This window comes from Ochotona curzoniae, unplaced genomic scaffold (genome assembly GCF_017591425.1).
Source record: "Ochotona curzoniae isolate NIBS_2020 unplaced genomic scaffold, NIBS_Ocur_1.0 contig_1014, whole genome shotgun sequence".
In the NCBI taxonomy this organism is placed as follows: Eukaryota; Metazoa; Chordata; class Mammalia; order Lagomorpha; family Ochotonidae; genus Ochotona; species Ochotona curzoniae.
Window position 1 is genome coordinate 49,188,251 of NW_024464920.1, and position 22,878 is coordinate 49,211,128.

Consider the following 22,878-nt stretch of genomic DNA (forward strand, 5'->3'; position numbering starts at 1 on the left):
GACACCTGACATCGCCCCAGAGCTGGGTTCTTCGGCAACTCCCCTTGCAGCTGTCCTTCCAGCCTTCACACTGTTATTCTGCTCAGAATGGGTGCCAGCTCCAAGCATCCTCTCCTGCTGCCCCCCAGGGCTCCCCTGGGGGTGGGGCAGGGGTCCTGGAAACCGGACACAGCCTGGTCTTCTGGATGTGGGGCCTGTTGCACTCGGGGGTTGCTAGAGTTACTTGCCCTGTGCCCCCCATTGCTGGCTTAGAGACCTCATCCCTGTCCCCTCAGAACTGTGGCCTTTTCCTGGGTAGGGTCACTCTACTGGGTCTGGAAGTAGACCTGTGCCCCCTCTTGACCCCACTGTCCTGGCAGGCACGGGGCCTCGTGTTGGCTCCCTGCAAATGTCTGTGCATCGTGGTGGCCATCTGTCCAGCGATGGAGTTGAATTCCAGCCCTTCTCTTCTACCCCCACCTCCAGCTTCCGGTTTCATCTCAGTCCAATTCAGTGGCCAGCCAGCAACCACAGGTGCCCACATCCCCTGGGCCTCAGCCGAGCACTAGCTGCCCTCTCCATATGGCCACTTGGTCTTCAGGGAGTGGAGCAGGCAGGCCAGCCGTACAGACAGGAGTTCGAGCGATTGGCCAAGTCCCTCCACTAGGCCCTTGGTGCCTGGCCGTGTGCTGGGTGAGGGGAGCTAGGATGTAGCCAGCAGGAGAGGGACCACTCTGCCTGGGACAGCCAGGCTCCAGTGCACCTGCCTCTTGTGTCTTTTGCCCGTCCCCCGCCGGGCCTGTATCACTGAAAATCACCCATCGATCCAGGCTTAAAATAACCCCTGGCATCTGCAGCAAGCCCAGCGGGGCGGGCAGAGGAGATGAGCTGTGCCTGAAGGGCACCACCCCGCCTCCAGCTCTGGGTGCTAGCAGTCCTCCCGTGCGGTTCTATGGACACGCGTGTCTATGTGTGTCTGTGTGGTTGTGAACACAAGCCCTTGCTGGAACCTGGCTCCAGCTGTGGAAGGCTAGGTGTCCTCCTGGGGCCTCCTAGGCACTGGGGAGACAGCCTGGGCTGGACCAGTCCACCAGCTTTGGCAGATCCAGAACAGTGCTTCCTACCCCAGAGGGAGTGCCCACACCTGACCTGGGCAGCCCTGACCCCCACGTGGGCTGGGAACAGGACCACTGTGGGTGTTAGTGCCAGCCCAGGCTCACTGAAGGACCCTCCCTTTGTGTGGAGGGGGATCACCCTAGAAGCAGGGGTGGGAGGACCCAGGACTCCCTGGAGAGCCAGTGCCTCCAGCCCCAGGAGGGGGTATGTGGAGTGGCCCCCCTGCTGCCTTTGTCTCCTGACTGTGAAGGTGACAGGCCCCAGCTGCCTCTGGGAAGGAGGGGACCCCTGGGCTCCTGAGGTCACATGGGGAGTGCGGGGACAGGGAGCAGAGGTTCAGGCTTCAGAAAAGTGCCAACCCCAAGCACCCTCCCTGTAAATGCATGCTCCTCGGCCTGAATAACACCTCTCATTCCCGACCCTGACACCACATACATCCGGGTTGGGGGGACACCAAGGTCAAGACCTTGCGTGAGGGTCCATCGGCGACCAAGGATGCTCCCGCCTTTTCTGGCCCACCACGCCCCCAGCCTCACCCTTCCACCCCTAGATGGGGTCTTTCAGCCCTGTCCCCCAAGGCACGCACAGCGCCGTGTGTTAACTGCACAGGGAGCCGTCCGGGATGGGAGGCGGGAGCAAGCAGATTCTCAGCAGCTTGGAGGCTGTGGGAGACCGGGCCTGGAACCACTTGCTTGCCCAGCAAAAGGCCCAGACCACCTCTCTCTCCTCGGGGTCGCGAGAGGGGGATGGCTAGGGAAAGGGCCAGGACCCCTCTTTCTCCTCAGGGCTCCGCCCTAGCTTTCTGGCCACCTCGGACACTTGTCCTCTTGTCCCTTGGGCACGGCCAGGCAGATCTGCTGCCTCCCTCCCAGCCATCCTTGGAGAATCCCCCCTGGTCCCACCTGTCATTGCGCCCCAGGTGCTCCCACGGGCCTGGAGGTGCTGCTGGCTTCCCAGGGCTGGGTGGTGTGGGTTCTCTGGGTAGCCGCAGACACCAGACACCGTGGGAGGTGAGGGGTCAGGCCTGCCTCCCCTCTCCCTCGCTGAGCACCGGTGCCCAGGCGGCAGGAAGTGAAAGGGGCCTGCCGGAAGCCCCAGGGGGAACCGAGACTTAAGGCGCCCCGCCCCCACCTGCCAGGTTGAGAGTGGGGGTGGGGCGGGGACATTGTGGATAGAGGGACCTAAGCCAGGGTGACAGGTGCCAGGCTCCCAGGGGACAAGTAGTTCTTGGCATCACTGCCTGAAGGGGGCAGGGGAAGAGTGCCCTAGTGCTGGGTAGGCAAAATGAAGGGCAGGAGCTGGGCTGGCCCAGCACCACCACCACTGCCCTGGGTACCCTGAGCCAGGTCCCTGTACCAAGCTGGGCTTCTCTTTGCTCCTCTGCAGCTCACAATGGCAACAGAGCTCTGGCTTGGGGAGGCCTGGCACAGCGACGCCTGGCATCAGTGATGCCCACCAGGGCTCATGCTGGCAGGGGTACTCGCTGGATGGGGAAACAGCCAGAGGCTCAGAGGACACATGTTGGAGCCTCCCTGGGAAGTGCTGGGGAGAGCGACATGCCACCTGGGCCCGGGCAGGTGCGGACAGAGTGCCCGCGGTGACGGGGCCATCAGCTGCCCTGGCACACCGTCCTTCCTGCCCTGGGGGCCTGCCAGGATTGCTGTCCTCTTCACTGTCTACAAGATGCACTTCTTGGTTTGTAAAACACAACACTGTTTTCTTGAAGCAGACACACACACCCACAGCAGGAGACTTCCCACGTTTTGGGTGCCCTGATGCAGGGCAGGTGAGGCGTCCAGGCTACGGCTTCTGAGGGAGCCACACCTAGGACACGGGAGGTCCTCCACCCCTTCCTGCTGTACCCCTCCTCACCCACCCCTCCACTGCTCTCTCCTGGTTCTTCCTCCCCACCCCCAAGGAACGGCTCTGTATTTGCTGGGTCTCAGTTTTCTCATCTGTGGAATGGATGTGTGAGGGAGACAGCGTTTCCCACAGTTCCTTCCAGTCCTCCTGCGGGGGCCACAGGCTGGAAGGAGAATCTTGCATCCTACTCCTTCCCAGGTTTCCAGATGCTAAGACTAGAAGGAAAGCAGCACCCACCAGGGCCTCAGCCGGGACAGTAAGGTGCCTGAGGTTTGCATGTCTGGGTCCTGGAGGGGTTTCCCCAACCCTTTTCATCTTCAGGCCTAGGTCCTGGCTGAGATGGGGAGGACCAGGGCAGAGCCCTGGGGCAGAAAGACTTCTGGCTCTTACCACTGCTTCTGGCTGGCTGCTGCAGAGCCCACTCTGGTCACCTGCTCCTGGGGCAGGGGCAGCTGAAAGAGGGACCAGCTGGACTTGGGACTTGGATGGGAATGGCCGCTTCTGGGCTTGGAGGGAAAGACAGAGGGGCGGGGGATGGCTACCAGGCAGCACTGGTGGGCAGCTCAGGGAGAGGATGTGGCCGGAAGGAGGAGACAGTCCCTGGGGATGGGGGGCTAGGCTGTGGCCATTTCCCCAGAAGCATCTGGGACAGAGTCTGGGGTGGGAGCTGTGACCCCACGTCTGAGGCTAGCGGGCAGGGTGCAGGTTGGTCCAGAACTGGGGCGAGGCCAGGCTGAGCCCCTGCAGCACCCCTGGGAAAAAGGCGGCTCCCCTGGAACCAAGGGGGAGCTCAGTGCTGGCCCCCAGGCCAGCGTGCACGAGGGGCCTTGCGTTACGCCTGGGCTGACGCACGGCCCAGCACAGCCTTTCATTTTGTTGTTCCCGGGTATTTCTTAAAATAAGCTTGTACTCAATCCCAGAGCGAAACCATCAGCCGGTTACTCATTGCTGCCACTCGCATCCGCGTACTAAAGAAGCACAACACCCGCTCCGAATTCAGCATCCTCCCACTCGGCCTTTCTTTTTTCCCCCAGGTTCGTTTTAGCTTAGCAGTGCCTTGAAGACTCTAGAAGGAAACCCTCGTAATTGGAGTATCCCGAACCGTGCAAAGCGACTCACACCCAAGCCGGCTTACCACCCATCCCCAGGCCGGCCAAGCCTAGTCCACCCTGGGCTCCGGGCAGCAGGGACCTGGGGGCGTGAAGGAAGGGCTGGGGTCCGCTTGCAGGGGCCCTCCAGGTGCTACTGCTGTTCTGGACCGGCCGTTTTGGTGGTCACCAGCTCTGTGGAGCCCAGCTCTGTGGCAGGCACTGGGATGCTGTGGCCAGGGGGCACAGGGCCTGGTTTCTCTCCGGGTCCAAGTGAGTTGGCAGCTGTGGCATCTGGGGCTTCAGGGGTGGGGATGATGACATCATCCAGGGGCTCTGGGGGTGAGGGTAGGGAGGGGTATCGGGTGAGGCTTAGTATTGGGTCCCGCCCTTCCCAAGCCTTGCTCTGGAAGTTTCTACTGGTGTTTTGTATCCCAGTGAGGGGGGGGAGGGGTTGGTGAGGGTGCACATGGACTACCCCTGGGACCGGAAATGCCTGGCCAGAGGCCTGGCAAGGTGGGGTGCTAAAGGCCAGGGACCAGGAGAGCAGCATCCTGTCACTGGGAACAGAGCTTCCGGCAGGACCCTGTATTTTCCTGTTCATCTGGCCATGAAGGAGCAACATCGCCATCTGCACTGAGGCCTGATCCCCTGTCCAGACCTCCCTTCACTGGCACCCTGGCTCATCCTTCTGCACCAAGCCTCCCCTTGGGGGGGGCTCTCCCTGACTCACCGTCCGGGGCTGGGTTCTGGACCTTGAGGAAGGGCGCTCCTGGCCGCCGCCGCCGCCGCCGCTTCCAGGTCACCAGGGCCACCAGGGCCAGTGCCAGCACCAGGCTCAGCAGCACAGGGGCACCAAAGAGCAGCCCGGGCAGGGGCAGTGCCCCCTCGGGGATGCCCACGCCCACTGACTCCTGTGGCTGCAATGCTGTCCCGGGCGCCAAGCTGCTGCCTCCCGCTGCAGGTGCAGGGGACAGGGAGAGAGGGCATGAGGTCGAGAGAAAGGATGGCCTGAGGCCAGAAGGGTCAGATGAGGCTGGGCAGGAAAGTGGGGGAGGAGAGGCGGTGGTGAGGGTCCCTCAGGTGCCCACCCAGGCCCTGTCCACAAGGCTCCCATGAGTCTGTTGTCCGCATGAGTTCTGGGCAAGTCGGGGCTCCACCAGGCAGAACTCCAAGGGCCTCTCTTACCGTGCCTGGGTTCTGGTGTACGGAGGAGGCTGCAGGCCACACAGTGGCGGATCAGCGGGTCGAAGCACTGGGCCTGGATGCAGGATGTTGGGGCTGGGCCGTCCCGGCCCCGCGGGTGCCGTGGGCTCTGCCTCATGGTGCTGAAGGAACTCCAACCAGCTGGGGCTGAGTTCTGAGCTTGCCTCTCTGCCCTGGGGAAGAAACTGGGAGGGCCCTGCCCTCTCGCCGCCCCGCCCCTGCCTGCAGGGTGGGACCCTGAGCCATCACTGGGAGCTCATGTCTTCCACCTGTGGTTCCTCTGTTCAGCCACTCAACCATTACCTTCAGACGCCAGCTGGGTGGGCCCCGAGAGCTTGCCGCACTGGGACCCAGCCGCAGCCAGACCAGAGCCCGCTCCCAGGCAGCCGAGGGGGTGGACATTTCTGAGGGTCCTCCTTGAGCTGACCCTGGCTGCAGACCCTTCCCCCAGGCATCTTCTTTCAGCCCCACAAACCTCCTTGCCTCCCCTCCCTCCCCTTCATCCCCTCCCTCTTCCCTCTCCAGCCAGGGCTATCTCAAGGCATGACTCCTGCTGAGGGATGTCACGCAGGAGGGGTGTCTCCCAGCACTGGGACCCCCCCCCCATCCCTACTCCCTGGCTGGGTTCAGGATCTCCCAGCTGTCTCAAGCACACACAAGTTCCTATCACATGGGGGGTGGGCCAGTGGAGGGTACAGAGGGAGGCGAGGGCTGATGCCTCCTGGGGGACCACAGACTCTAATCGGCTCCCAGAGGGGTCGCCGCCCAGGGGCTGAGGAGGGGTCTGGCTGGATGTTCAGTGTTGGTGAGAGAGAACCAGCTGGAGTGGCCTGAGGAGAAGGCGTGCGTGTTGGGCATCCTGGGAGGGAGGGGCCCTGGTCCCCCTGTGAGGGACGCTTGGGCACAGACGGGCAGAAGGAACAGGCTGTGGTGCACATGGGTGCTGACCGTGGGTCAGTTAACGCACAGACGCTGGCAGACAGGAGCTGCTGGGCTCTCCACAGGGATGAAGGCATGCTAAGGCCAGCTGCTGGCTCCTTGGATTATGTGGGCCGTGCTCTAGTATCTCACCAATAGGGGTTGACAGTAGGGGCGGGGCATAGTGACTAAAGCTGTCGCCTATGATGTTGATATCTCACAAGGGGCATGGGTTCGAGTCCTGGATGCTCCACTTTCGATCCGGCTCCCTGCTTGTGGCCTGGGAAAGCAGCAGAGGATGATGGCCCAAGGGCTCGGGGCCCTGTACCTGCGTGGGAGACCTGGAAGAGGCTCCTGGCTTTGGCTTAGCTCAACCTTAGTCATTGCTGCCATCTGTGGAGTGAACCAGCAGATGGAAGATCTGGCTGTATCTCTGCAACTCTTTCAAATAAAGAAACTAAAAAAAAAAAAAAAATCACTGCTATCCACCCCCCACGCACAAGTAACACATTACGTAAAAAAAAAAAAAAAATCTAAAGTAAAATTGAAAAATTGCATTTTCCCCTATTTATTTGGAAGGCAGACAGAACAAAAATAAAGAGATCTTTGATCTGCTGGTTCACTTTCCACGTGCCCGCAACAGTCAGGGCTGTGCCAGGTCAAAGTCAGGAAGCCAGAACCCCGTCTGGCTCTTCCACGTGGGTGACTGGGACCCAAATCCTCAAGCCATCCCCTGCTTCCCAGCAAGGAAGCTGACACGGACACCAGGCACTCCAACATGGAGGCAAGCCACCACACGTCTTTCCGTGGCATCCCCCATTGCCACGGAAAGAAGGCTGTCTCTCTCTAGCTGCCCTGGAATCAGAGTGCGGCCAGGGAAAACAGCAAGAAGGCTGGTGCAGCAGCTAGCCGCAAGACCGGCCTCCAGGTCTTTGGTTCAGGATACCCTCCTAGTGAACCAGGCTTGGGGGGACCTGGCCCATTGCTTCCCCACCCCCTGCCCACGGGCCAGCAACTCCACAGCAGGAAGGCGTAGGCGGCAGGGCAGCTGCAAGGAGTGGGTGTGGGGTGGCAGGTGTGGGCGTGAGGGGGGAGCTGGGAGTCCGGAGCAGCGCCAGGGCAATGGGGGTCTCTCACTGGCCAGGGGATGGCTGCAGCCCCCTCCCCTGCAGTATCATCTCTGTCCTGAGGCTTGTGGGAACCCAGGGGTCGGGAGATTTTTGTGCCCAGGAGAGAGTGGCTCCGTGGGCCCGGAGCTGAGGGTGCAAACCTGAGGGCCACAGCTCACAGCAGGCATGAGACCCGACGTAGCCCCAGATGCGAGATGTGGCAGTTTGAGGTGTCTCAGGTGGGCCAGACGCGGTAGCCTAATGACTAAAGTCCTCACCTTGCATGTGCTGGGATCCCATATAGGGGCTGGTTCTAATCCTGGTGGCCCTGTTTCCGATTCAGCTCCCTGCTTCTGGCCTGGGAAAGCAGTAGAGGACGGCTCAAGGCCTTGGGACCCTGCACCCATGTGACAGACCCGGAAGAGCTCTTGGCTCCTGCTTTGGATCGCTCAGCTCCGGCCATTGTGGCCACCTGGGGAATGAATCAACGGATGGAAGATTTTCCTCTCTGTATATCTGCCTTTGCAATACAAATAAATAAATGTTTAAAAAAGTCTCAGTTAGGGGAGTCCTTGACATTGGCTGGGGGGCGGGGGTAGTGGCAGCTGCTCACTGGGTGCTCCCACGCGTCTGTGTTGAGCCAGAGCTCGGGACAGAGCCTGGACCCGCAGGGAGCCTGGGGTATTCATGTCTGTGGTGTGTGCAGGTGCCTGACCTCAGACAGAACTTTTCACTCCGGCCTCCCAAAAGGGCTTGCGGCCAGCCTCGCGCCGGGGCTTGGGTGACTTGGTGGTTAAGAGAAATTTCACCCACGCCAGTGAAATTAGCTTACTCCTCGATGTATGCTTTTTTTTTTTTTTTACAGCTCAAACCAAGTTTACAAATTTCTTTATTCAAATCTTTTACATTTATCTAAAAAAATCTTGTTCAAATAAGTTACTGGAGCGTCACAGACAGCACCTTCGTCCACCGGGTCACCACAGGGTCTGCAATGCGCTGAGTGGCTTCGGATCCTGGGACCAGCTCAACCCGGGTCTCCCCTGGACGTGGCAGGGACCCACCTGGTGAGCTGGTGCCACCGCTGCCACCTCCCAGGGCCCGAAGCCAGAGCTGGGGCTCCTGGTGTCTCACCCCATGGTTTATACCAGGATACTGTAACAGATACAGCTCAGGAACCGCCAGCAGCTAGACGTCCTGGGCGAGGAATGTGTGGAGGGGCATGGAGCCCCCGGTGCCCCCGGGCAGGCCCACCGCCCTGTGGTACCTACTCCCCAAACACTTGTATATGGCATTTTGACAATGAGCTATGATTGACAGATAAAGGTTAATCAACTTTTTTTTTGCAAATTTCCCTTTTTACTTTAAATAAGTTATGACCTCAACATATTCCTAAATGGGAAATGAGGGACTTTGTTGCTGAAAATCCCTTCTCACCAAATCTGCCTAATCTGCTCATTTGAGATGTCTCAGCAGGGGGTCTTCCCTTGACTCCATCCCCCAAACTCCAAGAAGGACGATGAGCCAGCAGGTACAGGGGCCTGTGCCCACCTGACTGTGAAGCGTGGCCTGTACCCTTGGTGCTTCCGGCCTGGCTGCAGGAAGTGAGGACACAGGGCACCTATGGGACAAACGCGCTGTCGTGGCAGTCCCTTGGGGCGAGAGGCCCAGTTTCCCCAGAGCTAGATGTGAGAGTGTGCTGGGCCAAGGATGCACTCTGAACTCCCACTCTGCCCGCAGTATCTAAGCATGCTCACAGAAGGCCTTGGCCGGAACCGAGTCTCCAGGTAGGGGGACTGCTTCCTCCTTGAGCCCTCTGTGTCTGGGGCTGCTGCGTGCCAGCTCTCAGCTCCCCGCTTTGGTAGCATCCCCGAGACCCCTTGTCACAGCCTCCTGTGTCCTCATGTTCTCGGTTCTGGACGCTGGAGGACTACAGCAGCCAGACACTGGGTCCTCCCAGTCCCAGCATGCTTATTGAGCAGCCCCTCTCCGGGCACCCGTTCACGCACATGCCTGTCCACCTTCTGGCACTCCGCGGGGTTCTTGGTCAGGGCACTGCTTTCCCAGTGTGGGCCTGGGGTTCCCTAGTGAGGTGAGGCCTCCTCCTGGGGGGCGGGTGGCAGACAACAGGGGTGTCAGGTGGGAGGGGTCTTTCATACCCCCCAGCAGGAACAAGGAGTCCCTGGCCCGACACCTCTGCTGGATGAGCAAATGCCAACACCACCCAGGCCGCGCCAGGTCCTGGTGTAGGTTCCGGGAGGCGGCTGGGAAGCACGGAGACAAAACCCGAGCAGGGAAAGCCCGCTATAAACTGTGAGCCAGGGCATGAGAAGTGCAGGCAGAAAACCCAGAGGGGCGGGCCCAGGGAGTTAAGGGTTCCAAATAGCGGGTCAGAGAAGGCCTGAGAGGAAGAGGGGTCCCTGAGTCGAGGGGCTGGCAAATGGGCTGGGCCCCGGGCAGGACCCTGAGCCCACTCCTCTTTGTGGGAAGGTGGCAGGGCCATTCCTGCCAAGGACAGCGTGTCGCATGGGGAAGACAGGCTGGGCCAGTCCCTGGGCCCTTCACTCTGCACACCAGCTGTGGACAGTGACAGGGAGTTGGAGGGGTCAGATCTGGCCCCTTGGCCTGGGCACCCCTCTTGTGCTGGCCCCAGGTACAAGGGGGTCTCTTGTGGAAGGCCATCTCAGCCCAGGTCAGGGGTGGGGGGCTGCCCCCATACTTCCCTCGTCACCCTGCGGCAGAACTCAAATCTGTGCAGGCCCTGGCAGCACCCTCCTGCCCAGGTCTCTGTGTGTAGGGTCCTTCCACAAGGATTCTCTGCCTGCACTCCCCAGTCCCCAGGAGATGGGAGGGCAGCAGAGTGGGGCACGAGGGTGGCAAGCCAGCAAGGCCTTCTGGGAAAGGTCCCTTGGCCAGAGCCGCGTTTCGTCTGTCGGGGAGGGAGGGAGCCCATGGGCCGTCGGGAGAGCTAGAGGCCAGCATCGGCTCTCCCGTTTTCCTTGGGGCCCCTAGAGGTGATGGGGGCATAGCTGGGGTCCTTTCCCACCATACCACTTCCCCTGTGTGGCTGTCCCTAGGGAGCCCCACCCTCACTGGGAGCACCCTGCGTCCTGGCCAGGGAGATGGCTGCGAAGGGAACAGATGAACCTGCAACAAGGCCTGCCCTTCCAGGTACTGCACATACCCACGCAGCTGGCAGTGACCTTGAGCTGCCCTGCTCCTCAGATCTGCAGCCACCATCAGGAGTGTCCTCCCGTGTGACCACGGCTGCCCACAGTCTCTCTGCCAGCTGGGCAGAGGGCATCAGGGAGCCTGGCCCCATTTTGCAGATAAGGGGATTGAGGCTTACTGAGGGCAGGTCGCCTCCTGCGGCTAGGCCAATAGGAAGCGGACACACCCAACCTTCGGCCTCCACAGCATCACTAAGCACCAAAACCTACAAGCCATGGCACAATGCCACTCCTGCACTATGGCACTGGCCTCTGGTCACTGTGGTGGTGAGCACATTCCCCAGGCACCCACCTCCAGCCTGCTGGGGAGGGGCCCAGGAAGGTACCCGGCTGCCATGTAAGCTTGGCTCGGCTCTGCAGCAGGCAGGGGCGGGTGGCCTCTTGGTGCCAGAACTGCCGAGTGCGCTGGGGACTGGCAGCCAGGAGAGCAGTGTGTTTTGCCACAGTTTGGAAGGCTCCCAGGGCCTCAGCTGCAGAATGCAATGCCACTTGTTAAATGGCACCAGGTGGCAAAGAAAACGTGGCGTGGAGGCCTGAGAGGTGCTCCTGCTGGCAGGGGGTGGGCAGGGCTGAGGAAGGCCTCTTGTGAGGCTCTGAGGTGGCACATGTGCCCGCTGCCTTCCCCACCCCCGGCCCTCCTTTGCAGCCCAGGATCCTCAAGGTGGGTGCCATGCTGGCTCCTGGGAGCCCTGGGCCCTCTGAGGCCAGTTTTGGGGACCACATCTGTACCTCCAGCTTCCACAGGAGTTCCCCACCTTCTCCAGCAAACACCTGGCTCTCGGGGAATCCCCTGCACTAGCCTCGCCTGCTCAAGTCCCAAAGCAGTGTGGTCCTCTCTGCGTGTGCCCAGTGTCCTAGCTGTCTTGACCCGGGGCTTGGAGACAGCCCTGCCGACTGCAGTGGGGACGCCCCCAGACACCCAGGCAAACAAGCCAGGGTACAGGCAGAAGGCCGAGGTGGTTCAGCGGCTGGAGCTAGGCAGAAATCATACCACCGACGTCAGAAGCCTGCAAGCAGATGGAGGTGGGCAGCACAGGGTGGTGCCATGGCCTGGCTTGCCCTCTCCCAGAGCCGTGGAACTCGGTGGAATTGCTGCATTGGACTCAAACCCCAGCAGCAAGATCAAGGTTCCTATTGGGCCCTAGAGTGGCAGCTCGGCACCTGGGAGCCAGGGGCCAAGGGGTTCCCATAGGAGGTGCCACCCAGAGCCCAGAGCCCAGGACCCAACACTGCTCACCGAAGGTTTGCAGGCTCCTGGTCAGACATGCCATGCCTGCTGACCAGGCGATGGTCCCCATTTCAAGGTCAGGAGGCTGCGTCCAGTGTTTGAACCCAGATTTATGCAGTTTTACACACCAGCACCTGTCTGCTGAGGGCCCTGCTGTCGCTAACACAGTGTGTTACGAATCACATTGTCAAGTGAGGGAGGCAATCGTAAGCTCTCAGGTTGCATTCTGTCTTCCCAGGTGGGCAGGAGCTGCTCAGATTAGAGGTTCAAACGCTGGTTCAGGGTCTCCGTACCCGGGGTCCTGGGGTCCGACACCTGGCTCCGACTTCACCCGCATGGATCGCGTTCTCGGCTGACTTGGTCCAGCCTCCATGCCATGGTGGGCATTCGAGAAATGGACCACCTCTGCTCTCTGTCTCTCAAAACTAATCCAAAATTATCCCCAGTTTGATACCTCCATTCACACCTGGGGAATCCGAGGTTCCCAGAGGCAGCAAGCAGGCGCTGTACCAGCAGGGCCGGGATGTGGGGTGCACGTGCCCCTTACCCCACAACTTATTGCTCTGTCCTCTCCTGCAGAGTCACAGTGGTGGATGACTGCGATTTTTCCAAATGTTTTTAGCCATGAACCCTTGGTTTAAATAACTTCTGGGAAGCCATGTCACGTGGAGGAGACCGGGTTCTGTGGGGGAGTGTGGGAGTGCGGCCTGCACACAGGGGCCAGAGGCCCTCACAGGTCCTCCAGGAAGGGGCTCTCGGAGCTCCTCAGCAGGGACAGCAGGCTCATGGCCGAGACACCGGGCACGTGGCCAGCGCAGATCTGCAGCATGCGGACCAGGCGCTGCGCCATGGTGGCACGGAAGTCCTCCACCTGCGGGCAAGAGTAGAAAAGGGTGTGAGACAGCACGGGGCAGCCGCCCCGGTTGCACGGCCGCCAGGGGTGCAGCTGGGGGGCAGGCCTCAGTGCTAGCATCATGGCCACACCCCCTCGCACATGCCCCACCTTACAAATGCGTCCCTGTCCTTGGCCTGCCCTTTCTTCCAACAGCCTCCTCCACATGGGGACCACCCCCGGCAGGAGGAGACTGAGGTTTAACAAGCAAGGTTGGTAAACTTCTAGAAGAAACCTCCAGACTGACCCTGGTCTCCAACTGTGCTGCCTAGGATCACAGTCTTGGCTGTGACCCACAGGGCCCAGTCCCTGACTTGTCTCTCAGTGCCTTGCCTTTGGCTTGTTGAGCTCAGCCCTGCGGGCCTGACTGCTGCCCCTGGCACACTCAGGCGAGCTCCCTGGCTGGCCCTGCCTGGGCGGCTTCTCCTGCCAAGTGCAGTCCTGCTTGTGGCGAGGACGTCTGGTCCCCCTGTCTGAATCTCATCCCTGACACGTCACGGTCCCCTCTCGGAGCTGTGATGCACCTGTTTCCTTAACCAGAACAGAAGGGGAACGTTCTCTGGTTCTGGTTATCTGGGCTCCCTGACGCCTGGAAGGCTGTTCGGCAGACCCTCAGGGACTTACAAAGTGTCTGTCCAGGGAATCCTCTCATCCGGGTCCTGTGGCTCAAGTCCAGCCCCCGCTGCCTAGGCTCCATGGCTACCTCCCGGCTCTGGCCAGGCCCCTGCCTCTCACCCTTCACGCTCCGGAGCTAGAAAGCCATGGCTTTGCTGGCCACATCCAGGAAGGCCTGCCAGCTTCCCAAAGCCACTGCACATCCCTGCTGCATCTGTCCAGTTCATTCTATTTTTTTTTTAAAGTATTGATTTGAAAGTCAGAGACGGAGAGAGAGAACTTTTATCAGGTGGTTCATGCCCCAAAATGCTGCCACAGCTGGAGCTGAGTCTCGGGGAGCCATGAGCCTAGAGCTCCATCCGGGTTGCCCACATGGGTGACAGGGACCAAGGACAGAAGCCACGACTGCGGCCGCCTGGGTGTGTTAGCAGGACTGGAAGTGAAGCAGCTGGCCCTCGGATCGGCACCCCGACATGTGTGTGCCCCGTGTGGTCACAGCGCCTGGCTGCATCCCCCTGGGTCCCGAGACGGCAGTGCTGGTCCTGCTTCATCTGTGCTCCTAGGGGCCAGCGTGGGGCTCCAGCAGCCGACCCAGGTGGCTGCTTCCCTGAGAAGATGACTTCCTGACGTGTGAGCTGGGCCTGACAACTCCGCCACACGGAGGTCTCCAGACACAGCGAGGCTCCACGGGAGGGCCACAGGCTGATGGAGACAGAAATGGGGGTTTCGTGGGAGGGCCACAGGCCCATGTTCTGACCAGGAGCTTCTGCAGTTCCTGCTGCCCTGCACCAGCGTGGCCTCCAGCAGCTGGCCGCACCCCTTTCCTTCCTACAGAAACCCTCAGGTTACAAGAGAACCAGGGGGGCCGGCGTTGTTGTGTAGCCAATAAACTGTGGCTCGAATCCCACGTGGCCGCTGCTAATGCACCCAGGAAAAGTCCTGGAATGTGGGTGCAGGCACCCACATAAAAATCCAAGAAGAGGCTCCTGGGTTTGCCTGGCCCAGCCCCAGCTCTTGGGACCACTTGAAGAGTAAATCAGCAGATGGAAGATCTCTTTTTTTGCCCTCAGTAACTGCCTTTCAAAAAAAAAAAAAAAAAAAAACAGGCCCAGGACCTGGAGTGGCCTGCCATCTAATGGCCACACAGAGAACTGCACCGCCTGAACTCTGCCATAAAGGTCAGGATTCTCAGGCCGGACCGACTCAGTGCCTGAAGTCCTCGCTTTGCATGTGCCGGGATCCCATTGGGGCGCTGACTCATGTCCTGGCTGCTCCACTTCCCATCCAGCCTCCTGCTTGTGGCCTGGGAAAGCAGTGGAGGACGGCCCAAAGCCTTGGGACCCTGCACCCGCGTGGGAGACCTGGAAGAAGCTCCTGGCTTCGGATTGGCTCAGCTCTGGCCACTGCAGCCAGTTGGGGAGTGACTAGAGGATGGAAGATATTTCTGTCTCTCCTTTTCTCTGTAAATCTGACTTTCCAAGATTTTAAAAAAGATTTATTTATTTTTATTGGAAAGTCAGATATACATAGAGGAAGAGAGACAGAAAGGAAGATCTTCCGTCTGATGATTCACTCCCCAGGTGACCGCAACGGCTGGTCCTGTGCTGTTCCGAAGCTAGAACCAGGAACCTCCTCCAGGTCTCCCACGCAGGTGCAGGGTCCCAAGGCTTTGGGCCACCCTTGACTGCTTTCCCAGGCCACAAGCAGGGAGCTGGATGGGAAGTGGAGCTGCCGGGATTAGAACCGGCGCCCATATGGGATCCCGGCGCATTTAGGGCAAGGACTTTAGCCACTAGGCCACGCTGCTGGGCCCCAGAAAAAATAAATCTTAAAAAAAAAATCAAGATTCTGCTTCAAACAAAACTGGGGATGAGTTGGAGCCTTGTTAGAAGCCACAGACAGCAGGTTGCTATGGGAGACAGCTACACTCCAGCCAGGGGCTGTGTGCTGGCTAGCTGCAAGCCTGGGAGTGAGACACCCCTGCTGGGCCAGGTGCCAGGCCTCAGGCTCCCGTCTGCAAGGGGCCACGTCTTGGGCCAGTCGGGGATGCTCAAAAGAGTCATTACACAAACCAGGTCAGCGTGAGACCGAGCAGCCGGGGCACCTTGAGCTAAGGGTCGGCTGGGTGCAGGTCCGGGGGCACCTTGGGCTAAGGGTCCACTGGGTGCAAGTCTGGGGGTACCTTGAGCTAAGGCTCTGCTGGGTGCAGGTCCAGGGGCACCCCAGGCTAAGGGTCCGCTGGGTGCAGGTCCGGGGGCACCTTGGGCTAAGGGTCCACTGGGTGCAAGTCTGGGGGTACCTTGAGCTAAGGCTCTGCTGGGTGCAGGTCCAGGGGCACCCCAGGATAAGGGTCAGCTGGGTGCAGGTCCAGGGGCACCCCAGGCTAAGGGTCAGCTGGGTGCAGGTACAGGGGCACCCCAGGCTAAGGGTCCGCTGGTGCAGGTGTCCCAGGCCCCATCCTAACCAGACATGCAGACACACCCCCTGCCTACATTCACGATGCTCAGCTTCCCTGGGAAGTTACTAGAAAACAGAAGTGATTATTGCCATCTCCTCTGGATTCAGTCCACAGCCCTCCAAGGAGGGAGTGCTGGTCCAGACAGTGGGGGGACGCCCCCACACAGCTGACTGCATCCAGTGCTTGCCTTTGGGGATAGGTGCCAGCCCCAGCACAGAGGTGTCAGTGTCCAACATGAACCTTGACATCAACAAGCAGGTGTCCAAGGCGACAGCAGAGGTCTGGGCCCAGGAGGGGGCAGCTCAGGCCCTGAGCCCTCGGCCGATCTCTGCCTGTCTGTATGTCTATCTGAAAGGCAGAGAGAAAGACAGAGAAGGTTCCCCCATCCCATCCTCTGGTTTCTCTCCTTACAAGCCCAGCTCTGGCTGGGCCAGGCCAGATTCAGGAGTCAGGAGCTCCAGCTGGTCTCCCAAGTGGGCAGTAAAGCTCCAAGTGCCTGGGCCACCGCACACTCCCCATGAGCCCATGTGTGAGCAGGAAGCAGAAACGGCAAGCAGAGCCAGCACCCCAAACCTGGCACCCTGACGAGACCCAAGGGCCTTGGGCAGCAGCCTGACCTGGCAGCAAATGCCTCAACAGGTACCGTCAACGTGCCTGCTGAGTTCCAAAGGCCCACTGGCCTTACACCCCCTGTCACGGGCAATGTGCTTACCTCCAAGTCACATAGGAGCAGGGGGCTTCGGTAGGTGTGGGCCAGCCGGGCGACAGTGTTCTGGTGGACGCTGCAGTGGCTCTCCCGCCCAGCTGCAAGGAAGTGAGAGAGAGCTTCAGGCTGCAGCCCCACGCTTAGGGAGCTATGTGCTGACAGCTTGTCATTTATGGATCTACAGACTGCTTGGTCCATACTTAGGGCTGGGATGCAAGAAGCCCTGGCCACTAGTTCACTTCCCACCGAACCCCGGGTCTCAGTGACAGTTCTGTGTCACCTTTTCCAGGTACGCAGGAAGGCCAAAGGTGTTCAGGGTGCTTGGTGCGTGCTGCGATCTCCTCTTCTACAAAATGAGGGGAGACAGGGCTGCCGCCCACTGAGCTCCCCGAGTGGATGAAGTAACGTTTCCGTGCTTACTGAGAGTGGTCTGTGTGCAGCCGTCCCCAGCTGGCCACACATCCCCAGAGCTGGGGACACTGAGTTCTGAGGTACAAGTGGGGGAGAGGAGGACTTAAAGAGGAAAAAAGGACTGAGAGAAGCCACGTGGGCTCAGCAGCGGCCGGGTCCTGGAGCTGCTGGCCATGTGGGGCTCGGTCCTGGAGCTGGCGGCCATGTAGGGCTCAGCAGGGGCCGGGTCCTGGAGCTGGTGGCCATGTGGGGCTCGGTCCTGGAGCTGGCGGCCACATGGGGCTCAGCAAGGGCCGGGTCCTGGAGCTTGCGGCCATGTGGGGCTCAGCAAGGGCCGGGTCCTGGAGCTGGCGGCCACATGGGGCTCAGCAGCGGCCAGGTCCTGGAGCTGGCGGCCATGTAGGGCTCAGCAAGGGCCGGGTCCTGGAGCTGGTGGCCACGTGGGGCTCAGCAGGGGCCGGGTCTTGGAGCTGGCAGCCAAGTGTGCAGCCAGGTGTGGGGGCCGTGGACAAGTCACTCAAGCTCAGCTGTGACGTGTGACTCTCAGCTCAGAGATGAATGTTAAACACCAGGCAACTACTGCTAGTGCCTGGCACCCGGGAGAGCGAGGTGAAGGTTAGCCTGGGTCATCGCCACGGTTACAAAGTCTCCCCAACCATGTCAGAGGTGACCCAAAGAATGAGTAAGAGGAAGTGAGAGTAGACAAGAAGGCGGAGGCCAGACTGCTTAAAGTACCGCATTTCTTCCGAGGAGTCTGGATCTTAAGCATGGGGAGTCACGCAGGGACCCCTGGACGCTGGAGATGGTCCCCAGCCACGGCGCTCCCCCACCCCCCGGCTGGGTGGACGACAGTCAATCAGGGTTGCACTTACCGCCGGTGGCAAGGAAGCACACCTTCCCCAGGAAGTAGCTGGCGTCCACGTGGCACAGGGACTTCTCCACGTTCTGGAGGCTGGGGCAAGAACAGGCACCGGAGGACATCACGTCACCTCTCAAGCACTAGCCGCCCTCCTCCGACCCCATGGGGGACCGAGAGCGAGGGCGGGGACGCAGCACACAGCCCCTGGTCCTGTCAACTACCTCGAATTACAAAGTGAGTCACACTTGCAAAAGAATCGGACGATGAACGTGGATGCAAATAGGGAAGGCACGAGTGCCCCTCGCAGCACCCCCGGAGCTGCCCGCAGTTTGGGGTGCAATGCTGGGATTTTTAAATTTTATTTGCAAATAGGCAGTGGTATGTGTGGCTTCCACGCGTGCATCCATACGCCTTTGGACCAGAACACATCAATCGGCCACACCCTGCAGGGCGCCCACGCAATCTGCCACAGGTGTGGTCCCAAGGGACAGGTGTATAATGATCTCCCATTCTCACTGTCACAAAAGGACACATCCGTGTCCAACCAAGTGTCAGGACAGATCCTGGAAGTGGGTCTGCTGGGTCAACAGTGCACGTTGCAACTTGCATTCCTCGTTATTTACAGCAGTTTATCAATTGCAGGAAATGCTCCTTCCCGTCCGGGCAAGGCTCTCATTTCCGCTGGGGCCCAGGCACTCCCCAGATCTGCCCCAGCACCCAGGACGACTTGCCTGAGGACCTGCTGGCCTGCGGGCTCCTGTGGCTCCCAGCCCTAGCTCCTGCACGTGCCTGTGTGGCTGCTCTGGGCTCTCGCTGGCCCTGTGGCTTGCCTGCCTCAGTGGGCTGTCCCCACCTTCTCATCTCCGAGGCCTTGAGTTACACGTGACCTTCACCACAAAGCTGACCCAGTCCTGGCCATCAGAGGTCTTGGGTTGGTCTGGCAGGGTCTGCCGGCCCGTAACCCCGGCCTCCAGCTCTCACCTGTATTTGCTGTGAAGGTTAATCACAAACACGACCAGGTCAATCCGGGGCCGACTCAGACTGGAGGGCAGAGGGAGGGACATGGCCAGGTGGCTGGAACACAGACAAATCACGGGACTGAAGACACAGAGACCTCCCTCACAGGCGCGGGCTCGCTGGCCTGCACAGAGGAACAGGTGGCTCGGACTTCTCTGCTCTCACCTGCCTCTCCTGTGGGTGGAGCCAGGCCTGGCCAGAACACTCCTGATGCCTCTGCCCACCAGGGTGTGCTGGGGTCCGTGCAGTAGGTATGGATGACACGAAGGTGTGAAGAGAACAGCTCCCTGCTTGGCAGGGCCTGGGGAGCTTCCAGCAGTTTGGCAGGGCCCGGCGATTTCTCTCTGACCACCTTGATGCAATCTCACCCCGTTTGCATGGACACTCAAGTATCCCACTAAGAATTCTGTACTCTATTGAGGCATTGTTTGCCCCTGTGAGATGGCTTTGGCAACTACTGTGAGCTTAAGAGTTAATGTTATTGATGTCTTGGTGAGTGGGCCTTTAACTGCGCACAGGAGTACAATTAAACCTACAATTAAACCCATGCCATTTCTGGACACCTTATTGTGTGCCTACCCATTGCCCTGAAATCGGGCCCAGACATATAGCATGCCTTCTGGGAAACGGCTTAACAAGAATCTTACAAACTAATGGAAGTGATGGGAGTATGAGCTGAAACTGCTATGGCAAAAATATAGTTGCTGTGACCTTAAAGGTTAACCTGTCCTTACAACTCTTTAGAGCATAGAAAATGTAGCTGCTTTAGCCGCTTTCATAATCTTTTAACTAGAGGAAATATAGGATGATTCTATTAACATCACAGAGATATACTTTTGATTATTGTTTGATTGCTTATGAGGCGGTAGAGCCTGCAGTCGTAGGGGGATTTAATGTTTGAAACTTTTTGTCTTAGACCCTTATATTTTTTCTCTTTTGATGTATTTCTCCCATTATGTGATAGATAAAGTTGTGAAAATAAAATGCAGCAGGAATGTTTTACTGATTAGTAGGCAACCATCTGTGCCTTGGCCTTGGAGTTCTGGCTGTCACCTAGTGGCCACTTCTGAAGAATGAATAACAGCTTGCTTTAAAGAAACTGATTATAGTAACTTACAGAATTATCTTTAAGAGCACCTGGTTGACCATGAAGTAAAAATTAATTGAACATCTGTGCATGCTGTCTTAGTTCTAAAGTAAAAGATAAAAAATCAAATGTTTGTGCAGAGGTTTGTGATGTGTCTAAGAAAATAAAAAGAACAGCTTCTTCTTGAAAAAGAGGCAAGCAAGAAGCAAGGAGGCAGCAAAAACGCAACAAGTGTCTGTGTCTTTTCTTTATCGCCGACTCCACGCACCCTTCCCGAGCTCCGAACTCAGCTGGAGCTGGACTCTGGCAAGGGTGCAAGCTCAGTGACCACCTTGGAGGGTGGGCATCTGGGGAAGGAGCTGGCCCAGAGCTGCCCAGCTACAGGGACTGGAGGAAGAGGGGTGTGTGTCTGTGATACCCTGGAGCTTTATGGGTGTGTGTGTGTTATCCTGGAGCCATATGGAGGGAAACCCGCCTCACAGGTTCAAATCCCAGTTTTAGGGCCTGGCAGCGTGGCCTAGCAGCTAAAGTCCTCGCCCTGAACGCGCCGGGATCCCATATGGGCGCCGGTTCTAGTCCTGGCAGCCCCGCTTTTCATCCAGCTCCCTGCTTGTGGCCTAGGAAAGCAGTCAAGGACAGCCCAAAGCTTTGGGACCCTGCACCCATGTAGGAGACCTGGAAGAAGCTCCTGGTTCCAGACTTTGGATCGGCGCAGGACCGGCCGTTGCGCTCACTTGGGGAGTGAGTCAACAGATGGCAGATCTTCCTCTCTCTCCTCCTCTCTGTACATCTGACTTTGTAATAAAAAATAAAATAAATCTTAAAAAAAAAAAAAGAAAAAAAAAAAACCCAACCAGGGCCCGGCGCGGTGGCGCAGTGGTTAAAGTCCTTGCCTTGCATGCCCGGGATCCCATATGGGCGCCGGTTCCAATCCTGGCAGCCCCGCTTCCCATCCAGCTCCCTGCCTAAGGTCCAGGAAAGCAGTGGAGGACGGCCCAAAGCTTTGGGACCCTGCACCTGCGTGGGAGACCTGGAAGAAGCTCCTGGCTTCAGATTGGCTCAGCTCCAGCCGTTGAGGCCGCCTGGGGAGTGAATCATCGGACGGAAGATCTTCCTCTCTGTCTCTCCTCTCTGTATATCCGCCTTTCCAATAAAAATAAAATAAATCTTTACCCACACAGTCACCTAAAGTTTAGAATACTTTTCCCACGTAGCAATGCCTTAAGAAAAAAAAAATTTTTTTTTTTTTAATTGGAAAGTCAGATACAGAGAAAGACAGAATGGAAGATCTTCTATCTGCTGATTCGCTCCCCAAGCAGCTACAATGGCTGGAGTTGAGCCGATCCGAAGTCAGTAGCCAGGAGCTTCTTCTGGGTCTCCCACACGGGTGCAGGGTCCCAAGGCTTTGGATTGCTCTACTGCTTTCCCAGGCCACAAGAAGGGATCTGGATGGGAAGTGGGGCTGCTGGGATTAGAACCAATGCCCATATGGGATCCCGGTGCATGTAAGGTGAAGACTTTAGCTGCTAGGCTACTGCACTGGGCCTGCCCTTTTTTTTTTTTTAAGTTTAAGGTTTATTCTATTGATTTGCAAGGCAGAGTTAGTGAAAGCTGGCGGGAGGAGACAGAGGCGGAGCGAGATCTTCCATCCGCTGGTTCATTCCCCAAATGGACATGATGGCGAAATGGGCTGGTTGGAAGGCAGGAGCCTCCTCCAGATCTACCCGCAGGGACCCGGGCACTGTGGGGGGTCATTTCTTTTGAAAGATAAAGAGCCAGAGAGCCCTCCCACCAGGTTCACTTCCCAAATGTCCCTAATTGGCTGGGCCTGGTCACAGCCAGGAGCCCGAGCACTGGAGCCAGCAGCACCTGCTGCCTGTCAGGGTGCGGGCGAGCTGGCATCCCAGGCTGTCCGCCGCTGTGCACAGCCTCCCGCGGCCATGGACGGGCACGCCCGGAGCAGGCAGCTGCCCCTCGCCGCCCACTCCTCCCCGGCTACTTACACCCTCAGCTCGGAGGTGCAGTTCTTCTGCAGCATCGAGTCCGCCAGCTGCTGCAGCACAGCGTCGTCCGTGCCCACCAGCTGCCCGGGGAGAGAAGGCGCCCAGCTGAGGCCCGGCCCCTGCGGCCTCGGCGCTCCTCGGGGGGATCCGACCGCACGTCGTCCCAGGCGGCTCGGGCAGCGCCATGTCCCGTGAGGAGGCCCGGGCTGGGCACCCGAGGTGGGCACACCTGCGGACCCCCTCTCCCGCCAAGGACAAAAGGGCCGCACTATTGGTGGGTGCGTCCGCCCGTCTCACACGGCCGCTGTTCCGATTGGCTCAGAGCGCGGCTTGCCCGCCCCCCGTGGAAGGGTTCCCTCCCGGCACCTCAGAGCCCGGCGATCGGGGCGCCTGAGGCGCGGGCCCGGAAGCAAGGCAGGCTGGGAACTCGGGGCAGCCCGCACCTACCAAGACGGTGGCCGTGTTCAGGCCCGGCAGCTTGTCCAGCGGCCTTAACACCGACATCGCAGCCGCCGCCCTAGCGCCGGGCGCCCGGCATTCAAACTGCCTCGAGTCCCGCTCCTCTGGGACGTCAGACGGCACGTGCGTCGGTGTGGGCGGGGCTTCGAAGGCGGGGCGCGACCCTCTTAAAGGGACCGCTTTCTCCCAGGTGGGCGCGTCCTGCGCTGGTTCCAGGCCCCCAGCGTGCTGGACAGTGGGCAGCTGCGGTGATGGAGTCCCTCACGCTCGTCCGTTCGTGCTCGGTCCCTTTCAGACCTGCCCCATTTCAGCTCCATCCCTGCAGCTGCTCAGAACACACTGTTGGGGTCAGGGGCCAGCGCTGTGGAGTCTGGCGGCATGCTTGGGAAACCAGGGGATGGCAAGGGTGCTTTGGTCCTGCGCCCATGTGGGAGACCCTGAAGAAGCCCCTGGCTGCGGACCAATCCAGCTCTGCCCATCTGGCCGTCTGTGGAGTGAAACAGCGGTTGAAGATCTCTATCTTTCCAGCTCTAACTCAGCCTTGCAAATTATATATATATATATATAATATTTAAGACCCTGTTGCTTTTTGTTATTGTTTGTTTTAAATATTTTTTTAAATTGGAAAGTCAGATAT

General features: G+C 59.1%; 2 protein-coding genes across 3 annotated transcripts; both read right to left on the reverse strand.

The window, feature by feature from the left end:
* Positions 1–1,571: 1,571 nt before the first annotated feature.
* TNFRSF13C (TNF receptor superfamily member 13C) lies at positions 1,572–5,423 on the reverse strand. Its single transcript, XM_040986879.1, has 3 exons — positions 5,235–5,423; positions 4,780–5,004; positions 1,572–4,382 (listed from the first exon to the last, which is right to left on the reverse strand). The coding sequence occupies exons 1-3, from the start codon at positions 5,368–5,370 to the stop codon at positions 4,201–4,203; spliced, it is 543 nt and encodes a 180-aa protein (XP_040842813.1). The 5' UTR covers positions 5,371–5,423; the 3' UTR covers positions 1,572–4,200.
* A 6,259-nt stretch (positions 5,424–11,682) lies between these two features.
* CENPM (centromere protein M) lies at positions 11,683–22,320 on the reverse strand. Of its 2 annotated transcripts, XM_040986908.1 has the most exons (6): positions 22,230–22,320; positions 21,783–21,862; positions 18,657–18,749; positions 17,689–17,768; positions 16,412–16,503; positions 12,391–12,605 (listed from the first exon to the last, which is right to left on the reverse strand). In XM_040986908.1, the coding sequence occupies exons 1-6, from the start codon at positions 22,284–22,286 to the stop codon at positions 12,465–12,467; spliced, it is 543 nt and encodes a 180-aa protein (XP_040842842.1). In that variant the 5' UTR covers positions 22,287–22,320; the 3' UTR covers positions 12,391–12,464. The 2 variants fall into 2 exon arrangements, with proteins under 2 accessions (XP_040842831.1, XP_040842842.1); XM_040986897.1 differs by lacking the exon at positions 16,412–16,503 and having other exon boundaries at positions 11,683–12,605.
* Between the last annotated feature and the right edge of the window lie 558 nt (positions 22,321–22,878).

Coding starts and splice junctions, on each gene's coding strand:
- CENPM (XM_040986897.1), bottom strand. CDS start 22,286: ATGTCGGTGTTAAGGCCGCTGGACAAGCTGCCGGGCCTGAACACGGCC. Junction 18,750..21,782: donor TGCACCTCCGAGCTGAGGGT/GTAAGTAGCCGG, acceptor TCTGTGTTCCAG/CCACCTGGCCATGTCCCTCC. Junction 17,769..18,656: donor AACCTTCACAGCAAATACAG/GTGAGAGCTGGA, acceptor TTCTTGCCCCAG/CCTCCAGAACGTGGAGAAGT.
- TNFRSF13C (XM_040986879.1), bottom strand. CDS start 5,370: ATGAGGCAGAGCCCACGGCACCCGCGGGGCCGGGACGGCCCAGCCCCA. Junction 5,005..5,234: donor TACACCAGAACCCAGGCACG/GTAAGAGAGGCC, acceptor CTGCACCTGCAG/CGGGAGGCAGCAGCTTGGCG. Junction 4,383..4,779: donor CCAGAACCCAGCCCCGGACG/GTGAGTCAGGGA, acceptor CCTCACCCCCAG/AGCCCCTGGATGATGTCATC.